This window comes from Thrips palmi, unplaced genomic scaffold (assembly GCF_012932325.1).
Source record: "Thrips palmi isolate BJ-2018 unplaced genomic scaffold, TpBJ-2018v1 HiC_scaffold_15, whole genome shotgun sequence".
NCBI lineage: Eukaryota > Metazoa > Arthropoda > Insecta > Thysanoptera > Thripidae > Thrips > Thrips palmi.
The window spans coordinates 9,230,569-9,254,405 of record NW_023144624.1 but is presented as its reverse complement, the minus strand read 5'-3'; the positions used below and the strand labels follow the sequence as shown (position 1 = coordinate 9,254,405).

At 65.0% G+C, this 23,837-nt stretch overlaps 1 protein-coding gene across 1 annotated transcript; it reads left to right on the top strand.

Moving 5' to 3' along the window:
* The first annotated feature begins 17,158 nt into the window (after nt 1-17,158).
* Nucleotides 17,159-22,039, top strand: LOC117641190 (atrial natriuretic peptide receptor 3). Its single transcript, XM_034378334.1, has 3 exons — nt 17,159-17,327; nt 21,233-21,455; nt 21,688-22,039. Exons 1-3 carry the CDS (start codon nt 17,159-17,161, stop codon nt 22,037-22,039), a joined length of 744 nt encoding a protein of 247 aa, XP_034234225.1.
* Nucleotides 22,040-23,837: the final 1,798 nt, after the last annotated feature.

The window sequence follows — 23,837 nt, the reverse complement described above, 5'->3', positions numbered from 1 at the left end:
GACGCCGCCGGGACGGGGAGCGAGGGGCCCCACGGGTCTGGTACCACACGGCGGGGGCCTCTCGTAGGCGCGGAGGAGGCGGCCCCGAAAAAGTGACATCAGTGTGTGCGCTTCCTGTCAATAATGTATATGCATGAACTTAACGCCGAGGCCCACAGAGGCAAGGCAAGCTGGGGCGCGGGAAGTTCACTGCCAGAACGAATTAGTCGACTTGCCGCACGGCAGTACAGAGCGTTTCGTTGCCAGTCGCAATGCAGGCGCTGGGATGCGGTACGCTGGGTTGCCCTCGTGGCCGGCGCCGCTTGGCGACCCACCCGATTTCGCGGGACGCTCCTCACGGGCGGCTCGGCTATGCCTTTTTGGGCGACATCGGCCGCAGATAAGATTGCATGAGACATGTAATACCCCTGTCCGGTGTCCCGATCTCGCATTGCTAGCCGTGCTGCGGCTCGGGGCTGGCGGCCCGGCAGACAGAGCAAGGCACAAGGCCCTACGGTCGGCCCTACGGTCGGCCCTACGAGCCGGTCGATAGCGCTGGGGCAACCCCTACCGCCTTGGTCTCCGGGGTGAGTCATCGCGCTCTGGCTAGCTGGCGCCGCGCACGCAACAGCCAACCCCCGAAACGGTCTCCCCGGCGCCACGGCCACCGCCACGGCCACCGCCACGGCCACCGCCACCCTCCAACGAGGCGATGACTCAGCCTCACAGAAAGAGTTCTGTCCCTGGAGGAGTGAAATCTAAGAGCAACCTTATCCCCGAAATCCGGCATTCGCTTCGACAGTTCTGTTCTTCTTTTCCTTGGAAGGCTTTGAATGAGTTTGATTGACACGAGGCTGAGGTCAGGTCGTCGCTGTCCAAGATCGAGGAAACGTCGACGCTCAGTCAAAAACTCTTGACAGTCTCTTCGGGAGATCTTTTGGCTTGCTTCACCCTCGGTCAGAGAGTCGAAAACTTTATCAGGAATACAGCGCACGCACTCGTATCGCAACTTTTGCTAATTAACCAAATAATGTGAATGTGACTTGAAACGCTAAAAGCTTCTAGATGCCTATTGCCTATTAGCTACGACGATGATGATGATGATGATGATTATGGTGATGATGGTGATGGCGAGATACGCTTCGTCTTCGTCCAGTCGACCGACAATACCCCGCGCTGCAGGACCTCTCTGCTCCGGGCCCGACGGTGCTGCCATCTCCCGACAGTCCTTGTCGATACCCCGCGCTGCTGCGTGCCCCGCTGCGGCCGGTGCCTCCATCTCTCGCCACGCCTCGGCGTTTGCTCCGGGGAAGACCTGCGATGACCGACCGACCAGCCGCCCCCGCAGACTCTGATACCACCCAATGCACAACTGGAGTCAAGTGAACTAGATAGAGAGAGACTGCAGGTACCTGCAGTGGCGCTTCTGTCTGTCACCGCAACGCGCCTGGGAGGGGGACAGCCCACCACACACTTGCGGCGCCCGGTGGGTGGCCTACCTCACCATTACCATTAAAGGCTAGACCGCACAGGCCATTTCGGGCCCGACACATGCGCGCCTGCACTGCAAAACGAGACATGGCCGTCCTTAAGACTGCTCTCACTGGGAACTTGGTGCGGTGTGGCATGTGACCCCGGCCGCCGAGGTAAAGGTTCCTGCTCTTTGTACGGACGGTATGTCATGTTGTGCAGTGCAAGCATGGCAGTTACCGTGGCAGACCGGCATAAGTCATTCTGTGGTCTACCCAACGTCGCCATGGGTAGCTACAGCGACACCACTTGCTGCGCCCGATGGGTGGCCTACCTCACGGCGTCACGGCAGGCTGGGACTGGCAGGGGCAGGCCTCGGCCTGCCTTGCGCTGGCCTGCACTGCCTAGGCATGGCCGTGGCCTAGGCAGGGTGGCCTAGCAGGGTGGCCTAGGCAGGGTGGCCTAGGCAGGGTGGCCTAGGCAGGGTGGCCTAGGCAGGGTGGCCTAGGCAGGGTGGCCTAGGCAGGTGGCCTTGGTAGGCAGGTGGCCTAGGCAGGGTGGCCTAGGCAGGGTGGCCTAGGCAGGGTGGCCTAGGCAGGTGGCCTAGGCAGGTGGCCTAGGCAGGGTGGCCTAGGCAGGGTGGCCTAGGCAGGGTGGCCTAGGCAGGGTGGCCTAGGCAGGGTGGCCTAGGCAGGGTGGCCTAGGCAGGGTGGCCTAGGCAGGGTGGCCTAGGCAGGGTGGCCTAGGCAGGGTGGCCTAGGCAGGGTGGCCTAGGCAGGGTGGCCTAGGCAGGGTGGCCTAGGCAGGGTGGCCTAGGCAGGGTGGCCTAGGCAGGGTGGCCTAGGCAGGGTGGCCTAGGCAGGGTGGCCTAGGCAGGGTGGCCTGCCGAGCGGTACAGAAGAGACGCTCTGTCTCTCTCGCACCCTCATGGAGAGCCCCATGAGCGAGCCCACGAGCGAGACTGAGACAGACTCTTCTGAATAGGTCGGCCGGTCCTGCTTGCCTGCCTGCTCAAGCGGAGCGTGCTTTTCTTTGCCGGCCGCGGGCGCCTCTCCCGCGCCGTGGTCTTTGGCCCTCGGTCTCGGGTCCTTCGCTGCGCGGGCGCTCTCAAGGCCGAGTCGGGCCGTGAGGGGAGGGTGTTGTTGGACATGGAAACAGTCGGACCCTTCTCTCCGATTTGTGTTTGGTGACGTACATCCCCTCCCCTTCCCCCGGCCGCACACTAGCGCACTAAAAGGGTGGCCGAGCTCCGACGCGCGGCCAAAGTTTTTCAGAGTTGTGTTGCTGCGGTTGTGTATTTCGCATCGCAGAGTCCCGACCTGGCACGAAAGGCAGCAGCGATATTTCCTCCTCATGCCGCGAGTCTCACATCGGCGAGGCAGCGGCGAGTGGCGGCGAATCCAGAGAGAGAGGTCCAGGAGGGAGCGATGGAGCAAGCGTTGCCTACAGACGGGCGAAGTGCGGCCTTTCCCTGGAAGCGGCGGCCAAGTCCCCTTCAGAGGCAGGGCGGGCGGAGGCAGGCACGGCGCCACACGGGGGGCGAACGTCCCCGCGTGGGCCCAGGCCCGCCGAGGCCGTGAATGGCGAAATAGGAAAGAAGAGGAAAGGGTGTCGAGAATGTAATGAAAGGGGTGGGCGTCGCGGCGCCGCGGCGTGGTTCGTGGTTATGAGGCACGGCGGGCACGGCGACGGCGCGCAGGGCGGGCAAGGCCACAGGCATGCCAGTATGAGCCGCCCCCTTATTGAAACCCACCCCATTTTTGCATGTCGCCGCTGGCTGGCCGACTGGCTGGCCGCGCCGACAGCGACTTCTCACCGCTCCGCGCGGGCTGAGGCTTTCAGCTCTCAAACGCTTTGCGTGGTATGCGCGGCGCCCGGCGCGGCGCACCGCTTTCAGCGACGTCGCGGCGCTCCAAGAGTCTCCCCCCCCTCCCCCGCCCCTTGGCGTCGCCGGGCGGGCGAATACGCTTCCGCGGGATGCCTCTGGCCCGCTGTTCGCAGCAGCAACTTTCCCACTCCGCCAGGATCGCCGCGAGGACGCCGCGCGCCTGGAAAAAAGAAGTGAAGGCTGCGGGAGATGTTGACGCGCCCGACACCGCGGCGCGGTGCAGGACCGATAACGCGGATCCGCGGCGATAACTAATTGCCCGCCGAGTCTCTTATCCGTGGCGTGGCGGGCGGGGCGGGCGTGGCGGGTGTGGCGCGCAAATTGACGAACCCTGTTCGGCAGGGCGGTGCTGGCACGGCGTCACCGCGGTGGTGTCACTGCTCAGTCTTCCCGCGCTGGGCTGGGTCGCACCAGGCCGCGCTGGGCCGTACGTACTGACCAGGCTGCAGGACCCTGATAACGGCACGTCCACTTTCCACTGCTCTGTGTTTGGGGGCGGGGCCCTGCCCTGCCCAGTCCTGCCCTGCCGCGCCGAGCCCTGCCCTTATTCCCTCCCGTGGGGCCAACTGGCCGCGTTTGGACCTCTCTCCACCGCGAGCCACCAGACTGACTCCGAGTGTCGTCTTCATCGCTCTGTCTCTCTCGCACCCATAAGAACGCCCCATGAGTGCGAGAGGCAGAACAACGAAAACGACTCTCGGAACCAGTCTGCAAGAGAGCGAGGGCCCCGTCGCGAGGGCCGGCGGCGGGCGGTCCGTTTTGGCTCACGTGGCGGCTGCCGCGGCTGGCTGCAATTTCTGTGCAGCGGAGTAACGAGTAACGCATCTGGCGCGGCTGCGGGTGCTGGCTTGCTTCCACGACGCGGTGCTCGGTGCGCGGTGCGCGGTTCACTGGCGGTGACGGACTTAGCGGCCGCAGAGTCGGCGGCGTAGCCGAGGGCGCGGCCAGGGTGTGGCGTCATGTGAGTATGTGGCGTGCCCATGGCGGCACCGGTAGACCGATTCCACGCAGTGCGGCCGTAGGTCTGTCTCCCTCGCACCGGTTTGGAGCGCCCCGAGGGAGAGAGGGAGAGGGCATGCCCTGCTGCCGCTGACAGTGCTGCCTGCGCCGACAGCCACCCTGCAGCCCCTGCAGGGCATGCCGCTTGTTGCTTGTTGCGCTGCCGGCGGGACCGGCGGGCGGTCGAGTCTAGCCAGGCCGCGGTGCCGCGGTGCCGCGGTGCAGGGCCTGCGCGCCGCGCGCCACTAGCCGTGCCGAGAGGGGGGCCTGCTGGCGGGGCCGGGCCATGGCTGCGCCGGGCCCGGGGTGCGAGGCGGCGCGCGGCGCCGGCCAGGAGGGGACGGTGTAGTCTCTCGCGAACCGGCGGCGCGCGAAGCCGCGAAGCCGCGAAGCACCGCGAGGACCCGCGAATAGCCGCGAAGACCGACAAGCCCCGCGTCTCGGAGGCAGCGCGCCGATTTGTTTACACGCGGCCTGCCCCCCACGTGGTCGAGGCCGCGGCGCGAGCCGTCTGCCGGGCGAGTGGCGGGAACGGACGGGACGGGCGTGTTGAGGTGCAGGCGACCTGGTTAGGCAACGCCAAAGTATTGTCGAGTGACACGGAGCAGTCCCACCGGCGGCGCCGACTGTTAGTGCTGTTGAGAGATTTGCCGCTAAGTTCCGGTCGGTGGAGTAGAGTTGTCGTCAAGCCGCACGCCGTGCTGGGCGTCTCGGCGTGCTGCGGGCACCATGCCGTGCGCGGCACTCAAGTGGTCAACTCAGTCAACTTGACTGGCCCGAAGTGATTGCCGCTAATGTGAGTGAGGCTCGAGTGCTGCGTGCCTGCGTGCCCCACTGGATTACCTGCTCGGGGATGCCTGACGGGAGGTGAGCCGCGCTTCTGTTTTCGTTTTTCGTTCAGAGCTTCGGTCGCGGTGTTGTGGAGTAATCTCCGGAGCCGTGGCCACCGGCTCGGCGGCGCTCTGGCGGCGTCCTGGCGGCGTCCTGGCGGAGATGCGCCGTGTGGCTGTCGCTACGCGTCGAGTGCCCCTACTTCTTTATCTGCCTATCAACTCAGGCGGGCGGTGAGGAGTGTGTGTTTGGGCTTGCTGGTTGCTGCGCTTGCCTCGCTGCTGCAGTCCGAGAGCATTTCTCTGGGACAAGAGCATTTACCTTGGCATTTCCACAGCCAAGATCGGAGCATTCCCACAGGCTAAGAGCATCTCACTTCTGGATTAATTTCGGATGTGGCGTCGCGATAAGTTTTACCAGCCATTCACGGATCGTTAGAAAATGTTGAGAACCGCTGTCTCGGGGTCTCGCTGCTCTCAACGGCGAGGGTGCGGTTGCGGACAGCTTCGTTGTCTGGCATCATCAACGCACCCTTCAGCGGAGGCAACAGGTCACACTCGGGGCGGCGCGGCAGCGTTTCCGCTCCGCCTCTAGGTCTATGGGTTAAGGGCACGGCGGCGGGACGGGCGCGGTCCACGAGGCCCCCGCGCAGGTAGGCAGACCCGGCACTGCGAAGCACTAATTCAATTTGCACCAAGTTTGGTTGTCCCCGCCCCTCCCCGCCCCGCCCCGAGCACGTGGGCCCGTGGGGCTTAAAACGAGTCGGTTCTTCAGCCGTCCTCGATAATGCCCCGATCAACGGGGGCTGGGGGCGCGACGGCCTGCCGCGGACTTTTCAAGTGCCAAAGTTGAATTGAGCGTGGCAGTGTGGCAGCCGGTCACCGAGCGCGGCTTGGCCTGGCTTGGCCTCCATTCCAGGCGTTGCCGCCCCGTCCGCCGTTTGTTTTTCCGACGGTGCAGCGGTCGTGGTCGTGGGCGTCCCAACCACTGCCCTCCAGTTCGGCGCGCAAGAAGTTGGCGACGACATGTCGGAAGCGATTTGCTAACATCCTCACTCACGTAAACAAGCGGGCGGGCGGGGTGGAGCGGGGCGGGGCTGCAGATTGGGGGCGACGTTTCGTCCAAGCACGCCCCGACGGCGGCCGTGGCGGTGGCGCGCAGGTGGGCGCGTGCGGCAGGGAGCTCGCCTCCGGCAGCTCAATTTGAGCGCGCGGCCCACACCCACACACGCGGCGATGTGAAGGGGTGCTCACGAGACGCGGGTGGTTCTTATTCTGTGGCGACGCCGGTGGTGTGAGGGAAGGGGCGCTGTCGCTTTCGGCGGACCTCATGAGCGAACAGGCGAACAGTGCAGCGAAGAGGCGTCGGTTAGGTGGCGGGGGCGGGGGGCCCTGCGATGAGTCTACCAAAGACTGCGGTCGTGTGTGTGAGCCGCGTGTGTGCTGTGTGAATGGAGAGTCTTTCCCTTTGACTCCCGGCACCGCCAGCACGGCCAGCACCGCCACCTCGGGGCCGCTCGCACCGCGGCTCGCACCCTTTGACAGCATAGGGCCTCCAAACAGATTGCATCGCGCCAGAGGGGAGAGCAGGCGGGCCAACCAAATCCACCCCGAGACCCGCCGTTTGCTCTTTGCCGCGTTGAAAAGAAACATAGAAACGGTTATTATTTTTTAAAAAGTGGCGCCCCTTTTCATTACGCCTTTCTGTATAGTAGCAGCTCGCCGCCCTGCCGCCGCATACTGACGCGTTGAAATGACTTTCGGCCGGAAGATTCCCCTTAATGACAGCGCGCCAAATTTAATCGAGAACTCCCCCACCCTCCCCTCCCCTTTCTATCGACGTCCCGGCGTACCTGCCTCCCTGCGCACGCTGCGCGGCACACTGCCATCCCCTTCTTTTTTGTCGCGTCCGCCAGTGTCCGAGCGGCGAGTTAAATACTCTCCGATGTCCAGCCCCTCCCCCTCCTCAACCCCCTCGGCCAACCCGACAGACAATCGCCTGCTGCACGCGGTAATGGCAATGGCTGTGGCGGACCGCCCCGCCCCGCCCCGCCCCGCCGCCGCCCGCCCCGCCCCGCCTCGCCCCGCCCCGCCCCACCCGCCCCGCCCGCCCGCCCCGCCCCGCCCGCCCCGCCCCGCCCGCCCCACCCGCCCCCCCGCCCCGCCCCGCCCCGCCCCGCCCGCCTCGCCCCGCCCCGCCCCACCCCGCCCCGCCCCGCCCCGCCCGCCCGCCCCGCCCCGCCCCGCCCCGCCCCGCCCCGCCCCGCCCGCCCCGCCCACCCGACCCGCCCGCGCCCCGCCCCTAGCAGCTCGCTCGGAGGGAGTGCTCGCTCGGCCCGCTGCCTTTTAATTGGCTCCACATTGAAATTGTTGGCGAGGCGCGCCGCGTGGTGCCTCGCTTGGCGCGTCGCTTGGCGCGTCGCTTGGTTCCCCGCTTCGCGCTGACGTGTGCCGTTGAAGCGGAGCCGGGCGAGTGGCGCCGCACCGGAGTGGCTCTGGAGGGCGCCGCGGCGAGACAAGGGGACAAGCGGGGACAAGGGGACGCCCCGACGACGACATGCCACCCCCGGCCGTCTCGTCTCGTCCCGCGGAAGCGTGACGGGTGATTCAATTGTTTCCTTCGCCGCCGCGGCTTGGCACTGAGACCGCACCGCACGCAGACACGCAGCATGCAAATCCCGGCGCTTCGGCCTGACGGCGTCGCCGCCCCGCACAGTGGGCTGGAAGTCGGGGAGGCGGTCAACATTGTTAAGCCAGAGAGTCGCGAAATAGGACTAGAACGTGTGATTCCGCCAGTGGATTGCTCGTTCGGAAAGCAATCCATTGGGGGGGTCACGCGTTCGCTTCGAGTCCTGTATAGCGACTCTGGAGCTCTAAACGCGACTGGGAGTTTTGACCGCTCCCACCGGTCTTATGGCTCTGGCCCACTGTGCCCCGCCGGCCTGGCGGCGTGGTGGGCGGTGCGGCTCGCGAGGTGCGTGGAGCCACTGTACCCGGAAAAAGGCAGGACAGCACCGACTGCACGGAACCATGCACAACCGCCGTCCACGGGTCGAAGCGGATAAGACGCGTCGCGTTTTATGAAGGGCCTGTTGGGAGAAGCAGGAAGGAGCCACGCAAGCCTCTGGCGGACTTACCGGGACCCACATCGGGGACCCCTCTGCACTGCCTGCTGGTGCCTTTCGGGAAAAAGTCTCTCCGTTCATCCTGGACCATTAGGACTCGCAGCGACGACGAAAAAGCCAGAGGGGCGGTGTGTCTCAGTGAGGCGAGCCGCAGACTGATCCCCGAGAGTCGATTTCGTCGTACTGTCTCTCTCACACTCACGAGGCGTCCCATTAGAGTTGCGAGACAGACAGAGCGACGAAAACGACTTTCGGAATCAGTCTGCTGCGGCGGCCGCCCCCCTCCCCCTGTGGCGTGTAGTGCTGGAGGCCTAGCCTGGGCCGGGCGGGCGCTCCCCGCCGAGCCGTCGAGTGGAGCCGGTATAGAGTATAGAGCCGAGCCAGTCCACTGGGATCAAGGCTCGCACGGCACTCCCTACCCCTATCGCCGAGGCCGCGCCTAGGCCGCGCCGCCATATCGTATCAGCTCCGCGAAGCACCCCCGCGATAAACAGGCCTCGCAGTGCAGCCACACTGCCGCCTGGCCGTGCCGTGCCGTGCCACTTGCCAAGTCGGTCTGGAGTGGCCGCCCGGCGGAACGCTGGAGGCTGGAGTGTTGAGGAGCCTGTCTCCGGCACGCGCTCGCCCACCTCGCCACCTCGCCGACCGGGCAAAGGGACCAGACCCGCCGGAAAGGGGCCTCTGCCTCTGCCGCGCCGCGAACGCGGTCGGACGGGGCCGGACGGGGCCGGACGGGGCCGGACGGGGCCGGACGGGGCCGGACGGGATTGGGACGGGGGCACTGTTGACTCGCGGGGGACTGCCCGCGGCCCGCGGCGACGCACTGTGCCGTGTACTTTGACTGCCAGGCCTGATTTAATAATAAGCCCCGCAGGCCCCGCAGGCCCGCCCAATCTAAAGCGGCAAAGACAAAGTTTTTTCCGCACGCCGCCGAGCCGCCGAGCCGCCGCCGGGCCAGCGGGATCACGGATCTCGCCGTGATCCTGGAGGAGGCGAAGCGCCAGGCGCCACGCTGGAGGGCCGAAGGACCGAAGGGCCGCAGGGCGAAGAGGCGAGGCAAGCGCTGCTTTATTTCCAGTCAACAAAGTCGGACGCCGCGCGCCGCGCGCCGTGCTTCAGCCACGCCCATTCCCTCGGCCGATCGCTCTCTCTCTCTCTCTCTCTCTCTCTCTCTCTCTCTCTCTCTCTCTCTCTCTCTCTCTCTCTCTCTCGCACCGATACGGAACGCCTCATCAGAGCGAGGCTTCTCGGAATCTTCTCGGAATCCGGTTGCAGACTCAAAACTCAATATTGCCCCGCTTGAACTTTTTTTTTGCACTTGGAAAGTGGCTGCTGAACGCCTCGCTGCTAGTGCAACACGGCGAGGGCCCGGCTGGTTCGGGCGAAAGCGGACTCGGACTCGGCGAGGGGTTGGGGCGGGGCGGGGCGGGGCCGGGCGGGAGGGGCGGGGAGTCCTAGCGACTCCTGTTTCACGGAGTTGTTCGTCTGTCACTTGCATCAGGGCGGGCATTATGAAGCTCGAAAGGCCTGTCGCCTTTCGATTCTGCCCGAGGGCACGGAAACGCCGTAACTTTGAAGGCCGCGTCTCGCGCCCGGCCCGCTGCAAGCGCGGAGTGACGGCCCCCACCATTTACAAGTTTGCGCGCATTTGCCGGCATTTGCGCGCAGCGCGCACCTGTGGCCGCCGCCGCTTGGACGGATCGCCGCGCGCGGGGCGTGGGAGGGCGAGCCCGTAGGTCATGCGAGAGTCCGGGCCGACCAGCAATCCGGGCGCCGCGCCGCGCCGCGGTGGCCGCGGTTTTGGCCGCCGTCCAGTGGGGCTCTAGCCACGCTCTGGCCGCGCTCCGACGGAGCCGAACCGGGACTGCCATCTTCCAAACGACCCGGTGGTTTTTGCGGCGCGGAGGAGACGAGGACGTCCTGGTGCTGGCTGGCCCCTTTCCTTCTTCTAACAGACAAGAAGCTGGCCTCGGACCCCCGCAGCTAGGGTTGCTCTCTCCGTCTCCCTTTGCATATATGCAAAGGGAGCGAAAGAGACGGAGCACGCTCGCCGTCCGCGCATGCTCCCCCGCCCCCTCTCCCAGGTGCCTGTCTGCCTGCGATTGGCCGTCGTACAATCACGCCCTTTGAAAGGGACATCAAAGGAGTGGGCGGGCAGCGAAAGTGAAAGTGAAAGTGAAAGTGAGGAGGCGGACGGCGACGGGGAGGCGTTCGGAGTGCAGGGCAGCGGGCGCAGCGGGCGCAGCGGGCGCAGCGGGCCCCCAGGACGTCCCCGCGCTTGGCAGGCATGCTGCTGTTTCGGCCGAACTTGGCCGTTGTACACCGCGCGCCCTGCATCGGGGAAACTGGTGCCATCCGTCTGTGTGACTGTCGGCCCGCCGGTCTGTCTGCCTGTCAGGCCATCCCGCAGAAGGGCGGGCTGAGCGACGGTCGCGCATGCCCCGGCACGCCCTCATTTGGGCGACCTTTGGAGATAAATCGTGAGACGCCGTCTGCGCGTGTGCTTGCTTGGCCTCTGCGCTGCACGACGCGGACCCTGCGGGTGGGGTAGCCATCCCGCCATCCCACCAGCCCTTCAGCCCGGGCTGCTCGCTGCTGTTCAGACCTTTCCAAATAACTCCAGCAGCGATTTCGTCGTGCTGCAGTGGAGTCAACAGTGGAGTGGCATAGGGCCAGGCGGCCAGGGGTGGTTGACGGGTCGACGGGGCGGCTCCCGGTGGAGACCGGCGACGCAGCGAGGCAACAGGGCGGGTGCAGGTGCGCGGTCTAGGACTTGGACCGCAAGAATTCGGTGTCAGGCCGGGCTGCTGTGCTCGCTCCGCTGCGCCGCCTGGGCGCCTGGATTCAGGGCGCTCTTGGCTCGGCTCAGCCTGATGGCTGCTGGAATTGCATTCTCCCAGCTGGAGCAAGCTGGAGCCAGTTAGCCGGGAATTTGGGGCCTCGCGCGGTGATGCACGGCGGGGCCGCTGCGGCCGAACTCACCACCCGCGCCCCGCGGACTCGCTGCATTCGCCGAAAGGGTCGAAAGTGGCCGAAAGTGGCCGGAATTAAGTCCGGGTGCGGCATTTCTCACGGACGGTTCGCGAGAGGGAAAACGCCGCGAAAGGCAAACTAAAGAAGCGCTGCGTTGCACTTCGCGCTGGAGACTCACTGATCCGCCCCTCCGATTCCACAATGAATCCGCCAATTTCCGCCAGCGGGCAGAAATCCAGCACGCGTCAACAGGGTGACGCGGCCGCGCCCCAGTCCCGGGCCGGGGCGGAGTGAGCAAAGTAAAGTGACGGGGCGCGAGGACCCGGCGCGGCGGCCGAGTCGGCCAAGTACCAGGCCCGGCCCGGCCAGGCCAGGCAATGCCGCCGGGGATTGGGCTTTGCACGACGCGATCGGGCCCCGGGGATTCCGGGCAGCCGAAATTGTGGCCAAGTTTGCCAAGATCGCGCTGGGATTCGATTTGGCTAAGGAGCGCGCGCCACCCAGCCGACCTAGCCGCGTTACAGTGCACCTGACCTTCGGCGTGGGCGGGGCGGGCAGAACATCCATCGCCCGGCCCCGGGGACGCTGAAGGAGCAATTACCGAAGCAGGCCTGTCATGGGGGTGCCACTGCGCACACAGAAAAAAAAAACAACAAAAGGAGTTTATGAGATGATGTCACTGTGTCTCAAAGACGCGCCTCTCATTAAAATATTTATATTTACAATGAAAATCTCGTTTTAAAAAAGTGGCTAGCATAAAAAATAAAGAAAATCCCTTAGATGAACATACCACTGCGTCCAATCCGGTCCAATCCAATATGGGAAATCGTACTCCCTCAATGCACGGTAAAAACGGAGCCTGGTTTTCCCAGGAAGCCTATGGTAGAGACATAGGCGATATCCAGGGGGCTCCTGGGAAAACCAGGATCCGTTTTTACCGTGTGGGTGGATGGCCTTTTTTTCAGCCAAGGTTGATGAGGCGTTCGCTAGGCTTGAATTAGGCCGACGCGGAAGTTAGCGCTGAAAAAACGAGGGCATCGAATGGCGAATCGTCTTTTAAAATCCTCGCGGATTCCTTCCGAGAGCCTCTTCGCCCCACCCAGGGTTGGTTTTCATGTTCTTAAATTGGCACCGTCTCTTCAACATTTTTAAAATCTTACCTTCCCCCCTCTCCTAAAAATGGCAGGATTCCCCGCTTTGAATAAGACAATGACAGTCTGAGCTCGGTCCGCGTGATGCCTTTCCGTGGGCCGCGGGCGGGCGTCTCGAAGTCAACGCCGACGGTGGTCGTGGCGCCGAATCTTTTTCGAGAAAATATTTGCGTTCGGCCGCCGCGACTGTGCGCCACTTTGCTTTCCAAACGGGCCGCGCGTTCGCGTTCGCGCCGGGGCTCCGGGCGCGTCCGGGTGTCGGAGCGCACGGCGGGGACCCGCGCGTCAGCCGCGCGGTCGCGAAGGAACGCTTCGTAGCTCTGTCTCTCTCGCACCCGCAGGGTACCGCAGGGAAGGCACCATGAGTGCGACCGAGATATAGAGCGGCGAAACGATCCCTCGCGGCGCGGTCACGTCGAATCGGCGTCGCCGCAAACTGAATAAAGAGATGTGGACAATTCTCCGGTGCCCTGCGTCCTGCGTCACACACTTGTGTGTGTGTGTGTGTGTGTGTGTGTGTGTGTGTGTGTGTATGTTTGTGTGTGTGTGTGTAAACGCACGCGCGCGAAAACAAACTTTTTGTCCCTCCGGGAGTCCATTGCGGCGCTACTGGTCGCGTGAAAACACATGTGGGGGATCCGAGCCCTCGCGCCGCGCTCTGTCTCTGTCGCACGCTTCAACAGGCAGCGCGCGCGGACCCGGTCTCTCCGTGTTCGTGTGTGTCTGTGTGAGTGTGTGCGTGCGCGTGCGTGTGTGTTTACACGGTCCCCGCTGGAAGCTAAATGTCGATTTTAGCCGCCGAACCGAGCGGCGCGCCGCGGCGGGTGGGAGTAATCCGGAAGGAGGACACGGAGCACCCAGCGGCCAAGCGGCCGGCCGGTTATTGTAATTTCGCGCGGGCAGCGCCACTGGCGGGCCGCGGCGGCGGCCGAACCGAACCCCGAACCGCAAAGCCCAAAAGCCGCGCTCACGCCCGTCCCCTTGTTTGCCGATGGACGCTGCGGACGAGTTACAGCGCGATCAGCGTTCCGCCGCCCGATTCCGCGTGTCCCCAAGTGCGTCTCTCTCTCTCTCTCTCTCTCTCTCTCTCTCTCTCTCTCTCTCTCTCTCTCTCTCTCTCACACACACACACACCGATGTGATCCACAAGTGCGACAGGTGCGGGGCGTTTGAACCCGCTGCCAGATGGGGCCCGCGAGAGTCCGTCAAATCGGGCAAAATTGGTAGATTGGGCTCACCGTGGAGGAAAGAGAGGAGGGAGGAGCGACACAGGGACGGCGTTGAGCTCGGCACGGCCCCGCTGCAAGTCCGGGCGATGGCAATAGAAGCAATAGGAGGCAGCCCGGCCCGGCTCGGGGACTCGGGGTCGGCCGGCCGGCAGAGTGCTCCGATTGGCGTGGCACGGCGCGGCTCGGCGCGGCACGGCGCGGGTTGTCAAAGCGCTCTCCTGCTTCTCGCGGTGCTTGGCCTGGCTCGGCCTGGCTTGGCGCTGCTGCACTGATTGCGTCCCGGCCCCGCCTTGGCGTTGCCTTGGCGTCGCCGCCTCCGCCATGCTCGCCCTGCTGCCGGTGACGCCTCAACAACGTGAAGCAAGTGATTGCCGCCGGTTTAATTACCGTCAAGCGTCCTCTCTTTCAAGCCGCGCGGCGCGACAACCACGAGGCACGCCGCCCCGCTGCGGCGGACACGCGGGGGTCGAGTCTCAGCCGTTTGTACAGTGGGGCTGCGCTGCGCGAGGCGCTGATGCACTGCGACCGAGTGGGTCCAGTGTGTCCGACTTCCCCCCGTACCTTCTACTTCCAGTGGTCCCACGGGCCGCGCGGTGTGACGCAAGGCCAGGGCACGCTGTCGTCTTGTCTTCCTAGTCTCATCGGCGACCTCGTTTCGAACCTGACAGCAGCAGGAGACGAACAACAGCCCGCCGAGTATTGACGAAACGCCAATAACGAGCTCTCGTGGGCCATCGCACAGTGGGGTAGAGGACCGGTGGAGGCTTCCAAAATTTTAGACGCGTTTTGAGCTCCAGAGTCGCTAAATGAGGCTCGAACCGAACGTGTGACCCCACCAATGGATTCCTCGTTCGGAGAGCAATCCATTGGTGGGGTCACACGTTCGATTCGAGTCCCATTTAGCGATTCTGCAGCTCAAAACGCGTCTAGGATTTCGTCCGCCTCCATCGGTCTTCTAGCCCACTGTGCATCGGAGCGGACCACTTCTTCACGAATCCCACCGCTCGGCTCCTCTTCGCCACTCTGACGCGGTGGCTGGTTGTTCCAGGTTCCGGGCGCGACGCCGCTGCCCCGCCATGACCGGCTGACTGCGCCATGGAGGGGCTGCACTGGCCGGGCCCGCCCAGGCCGGGGCCCAGGCCCGGATCTCGGCGGCTGCACCGGCTGCGGCGCCCAGGACTGCTGCTGCTGCTGCTCGCCGCGCTGCAGGGCGCGCCCTCGTGGTAAGTACTCGATAACTTAATCATACAGCACCGACTTCGGGCATTCCGCGTATAATACCGCCGCAACTTTTGCCTCCGGAATGGACCCCGCGGGCGCAGCCGGCGTCACGGAGAAATACCGTCCGGGCCGACCCGGCCGACCCGCACTTGGCATCGCGCTGGCATCACGCTGGCGTGGAGAGGGAGAGGGACTGCCTCACCCTTGCTCCTGTTCCTCGGTCCCTCCTCGAACCCGACGCCACCGCCATGCTCCTTGCCTGCCGCACCGCAGCAGGCTGCCGCCGCGTTTTGCGGCCTGGATGGCCTGGATGGCCTGGATGGCGCGCTCCAAGACAAGGCGTCCGTGCCCGCGACTCGCCCCGATCCTCGCCCCGATCCTCGCCCCGAGCCTCGCCCGACCCGGAGGCGAACGGGGGGCGGCCGGGTGAGGCGTTGGAGTGCCCAGGACGAGGGTTTGTTTGCGGACCTCTCCCCGGGCACGCCCGCCCTGGCGACGGCGACACCACGCCCAGACGGCCACCCCGCCCCGCCCCGCCGCGTGACGCTAATGCCAGCGCGTTATCGACAGGCTGGCCACTCAGGTCGTGTATCTTTAGCTGCACTTCCACGCGTCGGGCTGTCGGGGTGTTGCCAAACACCGAGCAAACGTCGTCAACCCTGGCATGCCCAGGCCGTCGTCCGCCCCGGGGGCTGTCTCTGCCTCTCCACCGCGCGGGCCGACCGGCCTGCTTTTGGCAGCTTTATGACTCGAGTGAATTGGGGTGACCCTGTACTGCACATCTCCACGGCCCCAGCCCCTCGAGCACAGCCGGACTGGCGGAAGCGGGTGGATCCGGCGGCCCGACTGGCCCGACGAACACGCCTCGTTTAGCAGCCGTGCAGCCTGTAGCGGCGGGGGGTGGCTGGCGGCGGGGGGGTCTGCAGCCCCCTGAGTCCGAGAGAGCAGCTGGGCCTTCACCACCCCGACCAGAGGTCCCTGTAAACGTGCGTCGCTGGTTCGAAGGTCCACGGCGGTCCACGGGGTCCACGGGGTCTACGGCGGTCCACGGCGGTCCACGGCGGTCCACGGTGTCCACGGCGGTCCACAGCCGTCCGGAAGGCGGGGTGGCGGGACGTGCACCGGGGCGAGGCGGCCGCATGCTGGCTGATAAATGGTCCGAAGCAGTCCAGGCGAAAACGCCGGCCAGCACGCAGCACGCGCCGCCGTTAGACGGACGAATTGCCTCGGCCCCGGAAAAGCGCAGCGCCCTGCCTGCCGCCTGCAGCCGCACGTCGAACGGTCCCTGGAGGGCGCCTGCGAACCGGCGGGTAGGCCGCCCCGCGAGCCGCGCGTGCCCGCGTGGTGCCTACACTGCGATCCGCAGGCGCTCCGTGCCGCCTGCAGCCGCACGTCGGACGGTCCCTGGAGGGCGCCTGCGAACCGGCGGGTAGGCCGCCCCGCGAGCCGCGCGTGCCCGCGTGGTGCCTACCCTGCGATCCGCAGGCGCTCCGTGCCGCCTGCAGCCGCACGTCGGACGGTCCCTGGAGGGCGCCTGCGAACCGGCGGGTAGGCCGCCCCGCGAGCCGCGCGTGCCCGCGTGGTGCCTACCCTGCGATCCGCAGGCGCTCCGTGCCGTCGGTCTGCACACCGACTCGGATTCTGTTCGGAGAAATAGGAGCGAGATGTTCCCGACGCATCGAGGAGAGTACTGCTGATTCACTTTACAGGCAACTTGCTTTCCACACGGAGAGCCCACCCCGCCGGCCGGGTCTTGGTCAGCCCTCGCCGCAGAGGGGTTGTTGCCTCATGGCCACCCCAGCAGTCAAGAGTCCATTCAAACCCCGTCTGCGGCCGGCGGCCGCGCCGAGGGCCGGGGTGGGGCTAAACCTCACGACACCGGCACATATTACGGGCTGTATTACGTGGCACGGCTCACCCCCTGAAATGGGCTACGGCTGCTGGCTACCTGATACACTCGGAAAGTCGACCAGGTGGATTTTGGTGGAAATTCTCTATATTGTGGAGGGGCAGCTGACTTAGTTTTTTTCGCGGAGCGAGCGAGCGACCGCCGGGCCGCGGCCTCAAACGGCCTTTCGCGGTAAGTCATTGAGAGTGTGCTCACCTGCCGTTCCCGTCGTGTTGTTGCAGCTGGGGCGGTGGCGGCTGCGACCTGGACACGCGGGCGAGCCGACGCAGCTGCACGGGGTCGTGCGTGGCGGGGTCGCCGTGCGCCGTGCGCGCCGCCGTGCTGCTGCCCCAGGACGCCGACGAGTACGAGGTGGCTCTGCCGCGCGTGCTGCCCGTCATGGCCATGGCGGCCGAGGCCATGGGCCGCCAGGGGCTGTGGCCCAGCGACCTGCTGTCCTTCCTGCCCGGCAACGACAAGTGCGACGCCGTCTACGGCCAGATCTCGGCCGTGGACTCGTACGCGCACGACTGCGCCCACGTCTTCTTCGGGCCCACGTGCGAGTACAGTGTAGGTGAGTGTCTGCAGCGCCGGCGGCACCGGCAGCACCCGCGCGCCGGGCGTGTCATCGCATTACCCGCGCGCCAAACCGGCAGTGGGGTTTCTCGGCGAGAAATTTTTGTTCCGGTTCAGCAAACATCACAGCAAGCAATCTGCGTAATGCGATCAAAGGGTTATGCCGACTCCCTCGAGGGGAGCGAACATTAATTGCGTGATTGCCTGGAGAAGCCCCGCGTGGCCCGTTGCGTGTGGCAAATCTGACAACGAAAGGAAAGACTCCCTCCACTGCGAGGCGAGGCGAGGCGTTGGCGGAGACGTCCCGGAGGTCGTGGGGGTCCCGGGCCAACAGCCATTAGCCATTGGGTAATCAATCTCACGCCGAGCCAAGGCTCCACGGTGCCGCAATTCGATGGCGACGGATTTGGTCCAGGGTCCTCCCAAAATATCAACTTTTAGACTGAAAGCCTTTAGCTTTACCCCACTATGACTGTGGTATCAGTTCACCAACCTCTCAGTAGATAAGACGCAATCAAGTTCTGTCATTCCAGACATTTGTCATACGACATTTGTCAACTGAAAAGGGCAAAAACGGGAATTTACAGAACAATATTTTTATAATATTCCATTCTTCTGAGAGGTTGGTCAACTGATCCACTCCGATGATCTGCCCCTTTCATTATTTATACTTCCATTTTTTCTCTTTCTTCAATTGAAATTTGTTAAAGATTTCGAAATGTTAAACATACAGTTTGTAAGGTGTTCGGGCTGATCCACGCGCCCCTCGCTTCCAACCGCGTGCGCGCGCCCTCCTTGCACGCCCCGCACAAGTTTGTTGTTGACACGCTCGTTATGCGAGGCCCCGCGCCCCGCCGCGCCCCGCGGGCCGAGTCCGAACCAACAGCCTCTGTCCCTGTCGCGCGCATGGGGCGCCCCGCGGCGGCGCGAGGCAGACAGAACGGCCAGGGCACTTTTCGGCACCGGAGCGCGAGGGCGAGAGCCGTGCTGGAGGAACTACTGCTCCATTACCGTGATGAACAAGGTCTTGTTTACGGCTATATGAGTCCTAATAATTCTCTCGGCCCACCTGCTGGCCCCGCCGCGGCCTCGCGGGCCCCGCCGGCCGCGGATCCATTTCGCCGGGGTCGTTTTACCGGCGCGTCGGCCAGGTCGCGGAGCAGAGCGTGGAGCGGAGCCTGGGGCCCTGGGGCTGGGGCAGGGCGTAGAGCAGCCCGCCATGGAGCCGGCCTCGCCCGGTCGGCAGACTCGCCAGATTCACTCGCCTGAGACGTGGATGCATCCCCGACGCGGTGGCGGGGCGGGGCGGGGCGGGGCGGGGCGGGGCGGGGCGTGACCGGAATGTGGCGCTGCGGACGGTCTCCTTCACCTTGCGCCGCGAGACGCCGCGAGACGCGGTGAGGCCCCAGCAGCCCGGCGGGGTGGCCTCGGTGTCTCGGGGTCGGCTGGGAGGGTCTGGCTGCCTCAGACCGTGCTGGTGTTTCCCTTCCGGCGCGGCGGGCCGGGCGATTTGGCTGAGTTACTCGGACTGGCTAGAAAGTGGCCCAGTTCTGGCCGCCAGCTGCCGCCACCCGCCTTCCGCCCTCCGCCGCGCGGAGCAGCGCGTGGTGTCGTGCGGTCACACGTGCGCCCGATAGGGGCGAACTTGGGGGAACTTGCGTCTCATTCGGTGGCGGAAACCTTTTCCGGCGGGGCCCCCTCCAGGACCGCCCCCAGAACCGCCTGCAGAATCGCACCGCCCCGGTTCGAGTCGTTCCTTTCCGGGTTCACCTGCTGCATGGCGTCGGCATCCTGCCCCGGCCGTTATGGGCGTCCCTTAGTGTGTGTGTGTGTGTGTGTGTGTGTGTGTGTGTGTGTGCGCGTGTGTGTGTGTGTCCGTCAGTGTGTCTGTGTGCGTGAGCCATCGCCGTTCCGAACCGTTCTGGACCGTTCCGGGCCGTTCGGGGCTGCCTTCGGCGGCCTCCGGCTGCCTCCCCTATCACGTCGTGGAGGCGGGTTGAATCAGCGACTGGCCGCCGAGCGAGCGGGGGATATTTGCACGTGCCCCTATCACGCCCCGGCTCGGTTCGCAGGCTGTCGGGGCCTGGCCATTCTGCGGTCAATGGTCGCTCACTTTAATGCGCACCCACACACGCGCACTGCGGTCGGTTAATCCCACACCGACACGGCGGCGTGGACGCGCTGTTTGCACCTCTTTGATTGCCTCTCCACCCCACGGCCTGACCCGAGTCCGGGCGCCCCGGGGTCTGGCCGGCGTGACGATGCCACTTCTCCTCCTCGGCCAGCGTGTCGCGGCGCCGCAGTGCCGCAGCGCGAGTTCTAAGCGGCGCCGCCGGCATTGTCCCGTGAGTCGGAGCCGAGCCGCGCCAAGTGGAGTGGACAACGGGCCGGGATAATTGGTGCCGAAACTTGCGCCTGCCGTGCCTGCCTGCGTCTGGCGGCCAGGTCGCCGCCGACTCTGCGGAAGCACAAGCACTGGGCGCGCTTCTCACATTGGGAGAAGTGGCAGGGTGTTCCGGAGAAGCAGCACGGCAGTCGATACACTGGGAGATGGTGGTGAAATGGCTCGAGTAGGCAACCCTCTTCCAGTGTGCCAACTCGGGCGGGCAACCCTCGCCGCCTGAGTGAGCAGCGACCAGGAAAGGGCGTAGTCGGTCGACTGATTCACAGAGTCGTCGTCGGCGCTCTGTGTCTCTCTTGCACCCATAGGAACGCCCCATGAGTGCGAGCGAGACAGAGCGGCGAAAACGACTCTCGGCATCAGTCTGCCAGTCCGACTCGCGCCCAGCGGCCCAGCGGCCCAGCCCACCTGCTCGATATTTCCGCCACGTTCGGTCCAGATCCCCGGATCCTCGGCTCCCCGGATCTCCGGCTCGGCAGCGCGCATCGCTGCCACGAGACAAAGTCGCGCGGCGAGCATCGCGCCGCTGCACTGTACGGCCGCGCCGCACTCGCAATTCAAACGAATCAGCGCGAAGCAGCGAGATTCGATTCGGAGGGGTGAGTCGGCCCCACCCCGCCAATTCTTTGGGATCTGCCCTCGAATTAGCAGCAGCTTCGTCCGCTGGCGAGGCGGGCCGTCGGAACGTCGCGGCGAGATCCGGTCGGTATCGGCCCGAATCGGCAGCAATGAAGGTGGCCCCCATATAAAGTTGGGTCGTCGCGGCGCACCCGGTGGGAGGGGGCGGGAACTTGATGGAACTTTTTTACATTTTGTGTACACTGGGAGCGCCAAACAATGACGTTTTCTTTTTGGTTAGAGATTCGAGGAACGGGCAAACAGAAAGATCCTGGATTGCGAAGTGAGGCGCCAAAAGCCGATAGCCAGGGTCCGGATCATTGTCCCAGTCTTCGGGGGCAATCGACTGGAATGGACGCGGCGTGCATGACGAGGACGCACGGCGCGATATTGGTTCTCGGCCATTGAAGCGACCGTAACACGCGAACAACCATCCACGGTAATTTATACGGGGTGAGCCACCAGGGCCTGCAGAGCCGCACCAGAAAGTTCGCCGAGCCGGAGCCGGACCATGGCGGGGCTGGCGGACCCGGCGGGCGTGCCTGGGCACTGAGCGCCGCCCTTGCGACCCTCGCCGTAATTATATGTGTCCGTTGCGCGTGACCCATCAGCTTGTTGGAATTTTTTCTGTGCACTGCGGAATTGAATAGGAATGACACCACCCCTTAACGAGTTGTTTCTTCTTTATTTTTGACTTTTGAGGCGTGTACCGACGATCACGAGCATTGCTTCGGAGAGAAGGGTGCGGGGTGGGGGAGCTGTCAAGCTCCAGCTTCGGTCGGCGGCGTGGTGACAGGGCCGCTGGCAGCCGCTGGCAGCCGCCGGTGACGCTAATACTCACTCACGGCCCCCGGCGCCTAAACGATTCGTTGGCTCTGTTGCAGCGCCGGTGGGCCGCATGGTCAAGTTCTGGAACACGCCGCTGCTGACGGTGGGGGCGCTGACGCACGACTTCACCACCCACAAGACGAGCTGCGAGGACGAGTACCACATGATGACCCGCGTGGGCACGCTCAGCTTCCGCGACGTGGCGCAGGTCCTCGTCGCCGTCATGAACGAGTGCGTGCCCGAGTGCCTCTACGCGCTGCACAGTCGGCCAGAAGACCGGTGGAGGCGGCCAAAACTCTAGACGCGTTTGGAGCTCCAGAGTCGATAAATGGAACTCGAATCGAACGCGTGACGCCACCAATGGATCCCTCGTTCGGAGAGCAATCCATTGGTGGGGTCACACGTTCGATTCTAGTCCTGGTAAGCGACTCTGGAGCTCAAAACGCGTCTGGAGCTTAGGCCGCCTGCGCCGGTTTTCTGGACCACTGATAACGCCGAGGATGTCCCGCAGGTACTCGTGGGAGCGCGCCATGATGGTGTACGACAAGGACGGCTTCAAGAACCTCTCCGGGGAGCACACCTGCAAGCTCATGATGGAGGCCCTGGTGAAGGTGCTGAAGCAGCTCAAGTTCCAGTACGGCGCGTTCGACACGGAGAAGGCCTCCAACCAGGGCATGAAGGAGCACCTGCGAAGGGAAGTCGGCAACGAATTCAGCGGTGAGTACTTGACGGGGGCCCGTCGAAGTCACATTCTCGATGGAGTGTGGAGGAAGCATCTAAGAACCCTGGAGGAGGTTGTTAAATATTACGGTAAGGTTGGTTCAGCCAGTGTATTCATTGGCAAGCCTGAGAGGTCCTCTTAATCGTGTTACATTAATTGCCTTGACCTGATTCCATGCCCCGGCGCGCGCGTGCGTGTGTGTGTGAGTAAGCATGTGAGTGTGAGTGCCTGCTTGTTTGCTCGTGCCGCCTTCGTACTTCGTGCCATTCTCGGTGTTTGCCCGGAAGTTTGCCGCCTGTTTCTTTAGCCAGTTGATTCCACTAGATCCTAGTTCATCTCTTCCGGGCGTGTTGCCGCTGCTGCCTTTCGACCCCGTGGGACTTTGGGCTGCATGGACGCCGCGCCGCCAGCCCTCCGGCGACAGCCCGGCACGCCCGGCCACACCCCGCCACGCCAGGCCACGCCACGCCGTGGCGTCGCGACCCAACAGCTGCCGCCTCTGCCTGCGACGCCGCGCCTCCGCCCTTGGTAAGTACAAAAGCGGGGCCGTCCCTTCCTTTATCAGACTGTGTCCGGCTGTCCGGCAGCCCTCAGGCTGCCTGAGTGTGTGAGTGTGAGTGCTCTTGTGTGCTAGAGGGAGAGAGCGCGCCCTCTCAGCGCAATAAACTCGCTCGGAATTGGATCCGTAAAATGAATGGCGCTGTCTCTGCCTTTGACTGCTGCAGCTCTAGACTCTAGATGAGCGATTCCGCCGCCAGATGAAGCATTACTTGCGATCGAAACGCTGGCAGCGGCAGTCGGAGTGCTCTGCCCCGTCCGGTCGGGCCACGGCGCCGCGGCGCCGCGCAGCTACCCCGCGCACCAGTGGACTTCCCGCTCGGCGCTACTCCGCGCGGCGGCGGCGAGGACGCGGCGGCGCGTGGGGTATGCCCGCGGGGGAAGACCGGGGAGACCACGGCTTCGCCGCCAGAGGGCGTACGGTCCTCAGCGGTGCTGCGCTGAGCAGCGCTTAAGGTGGCTGCTGTGCGGGCTGAGGACTGAGGAGGCCGAGGGCGGCGGGGCCCTGCGGGGACGTAGTCTGTCTTGGCCCCGGTCTAGACGTCACCCGGGGCGTGCTTAATGGAAATTCTTGACGGCGGCGACATTGTGCGCAACGCTCGGCAACGCGTCGCCGTGGCTGGCTGCGCGGTCGGGGCGGTCGGGGCGGCCGGGGCGTCGTCCGGGCGCTCGCCCTTTATGTGCGTGGAGTGGCCATGAGGGCGGAGTCCGTGAGGGCGTTAGGCCGGGAACGCGCTGCTCGCCGCGAAGCAGGCCGAGCAATGCCTGCTGCGAGCCCGATCTCCCGATTTTTCGCCTTTCCAACTCCCCGCCCCCGCTCGGCCAGAGTTTCCCAGACAGGTCATTGTCTGACCGGAGGCACCTGCTGCCGGGTCCGCCGGGCCTGCCGGTGGCGTTCAGGGCCTGGAATTAAAACTTACTGCTCTTTGCTTCCTCTTGGTCCGGCTCTTAAATCGCGTTAGTTCCTTTGTCTCCCCCTCCCCCTCCCCCTCCCCCTCCCACGAGGCGGCCCTGCCGACGGCACCCTGATTGAGGCGAATGTCCCTCCCCCTGATCGGGGCCCTGGCCGCCCGGGCCGCCCGGGGCTCCTCAGGGGGCCGCCGCACCCGGCCGCGCCGCAGGGCCTGGGCCTGGGCCAGCTAGCCCCCGATGTAGATGGCCCTCCTGCTGTTGGTTTTTGCCTCACCGGTTAATGGTGTGGCTAACCCGGCCAGCCCCCCGATCCCTCAGCCGCCTCAGCCCTCGGCACTAATCGCACTCCAGTGTGCTGGTCACGGCACCGCCGTCGCCGTCGCCCCGCTCTCAGGCGGGTCGCTCCGAGTTTGAGCGATGAAGCGATCCGCGAGGCGATGACGCGCCCGGAGACAATGGGTGACGCGTGC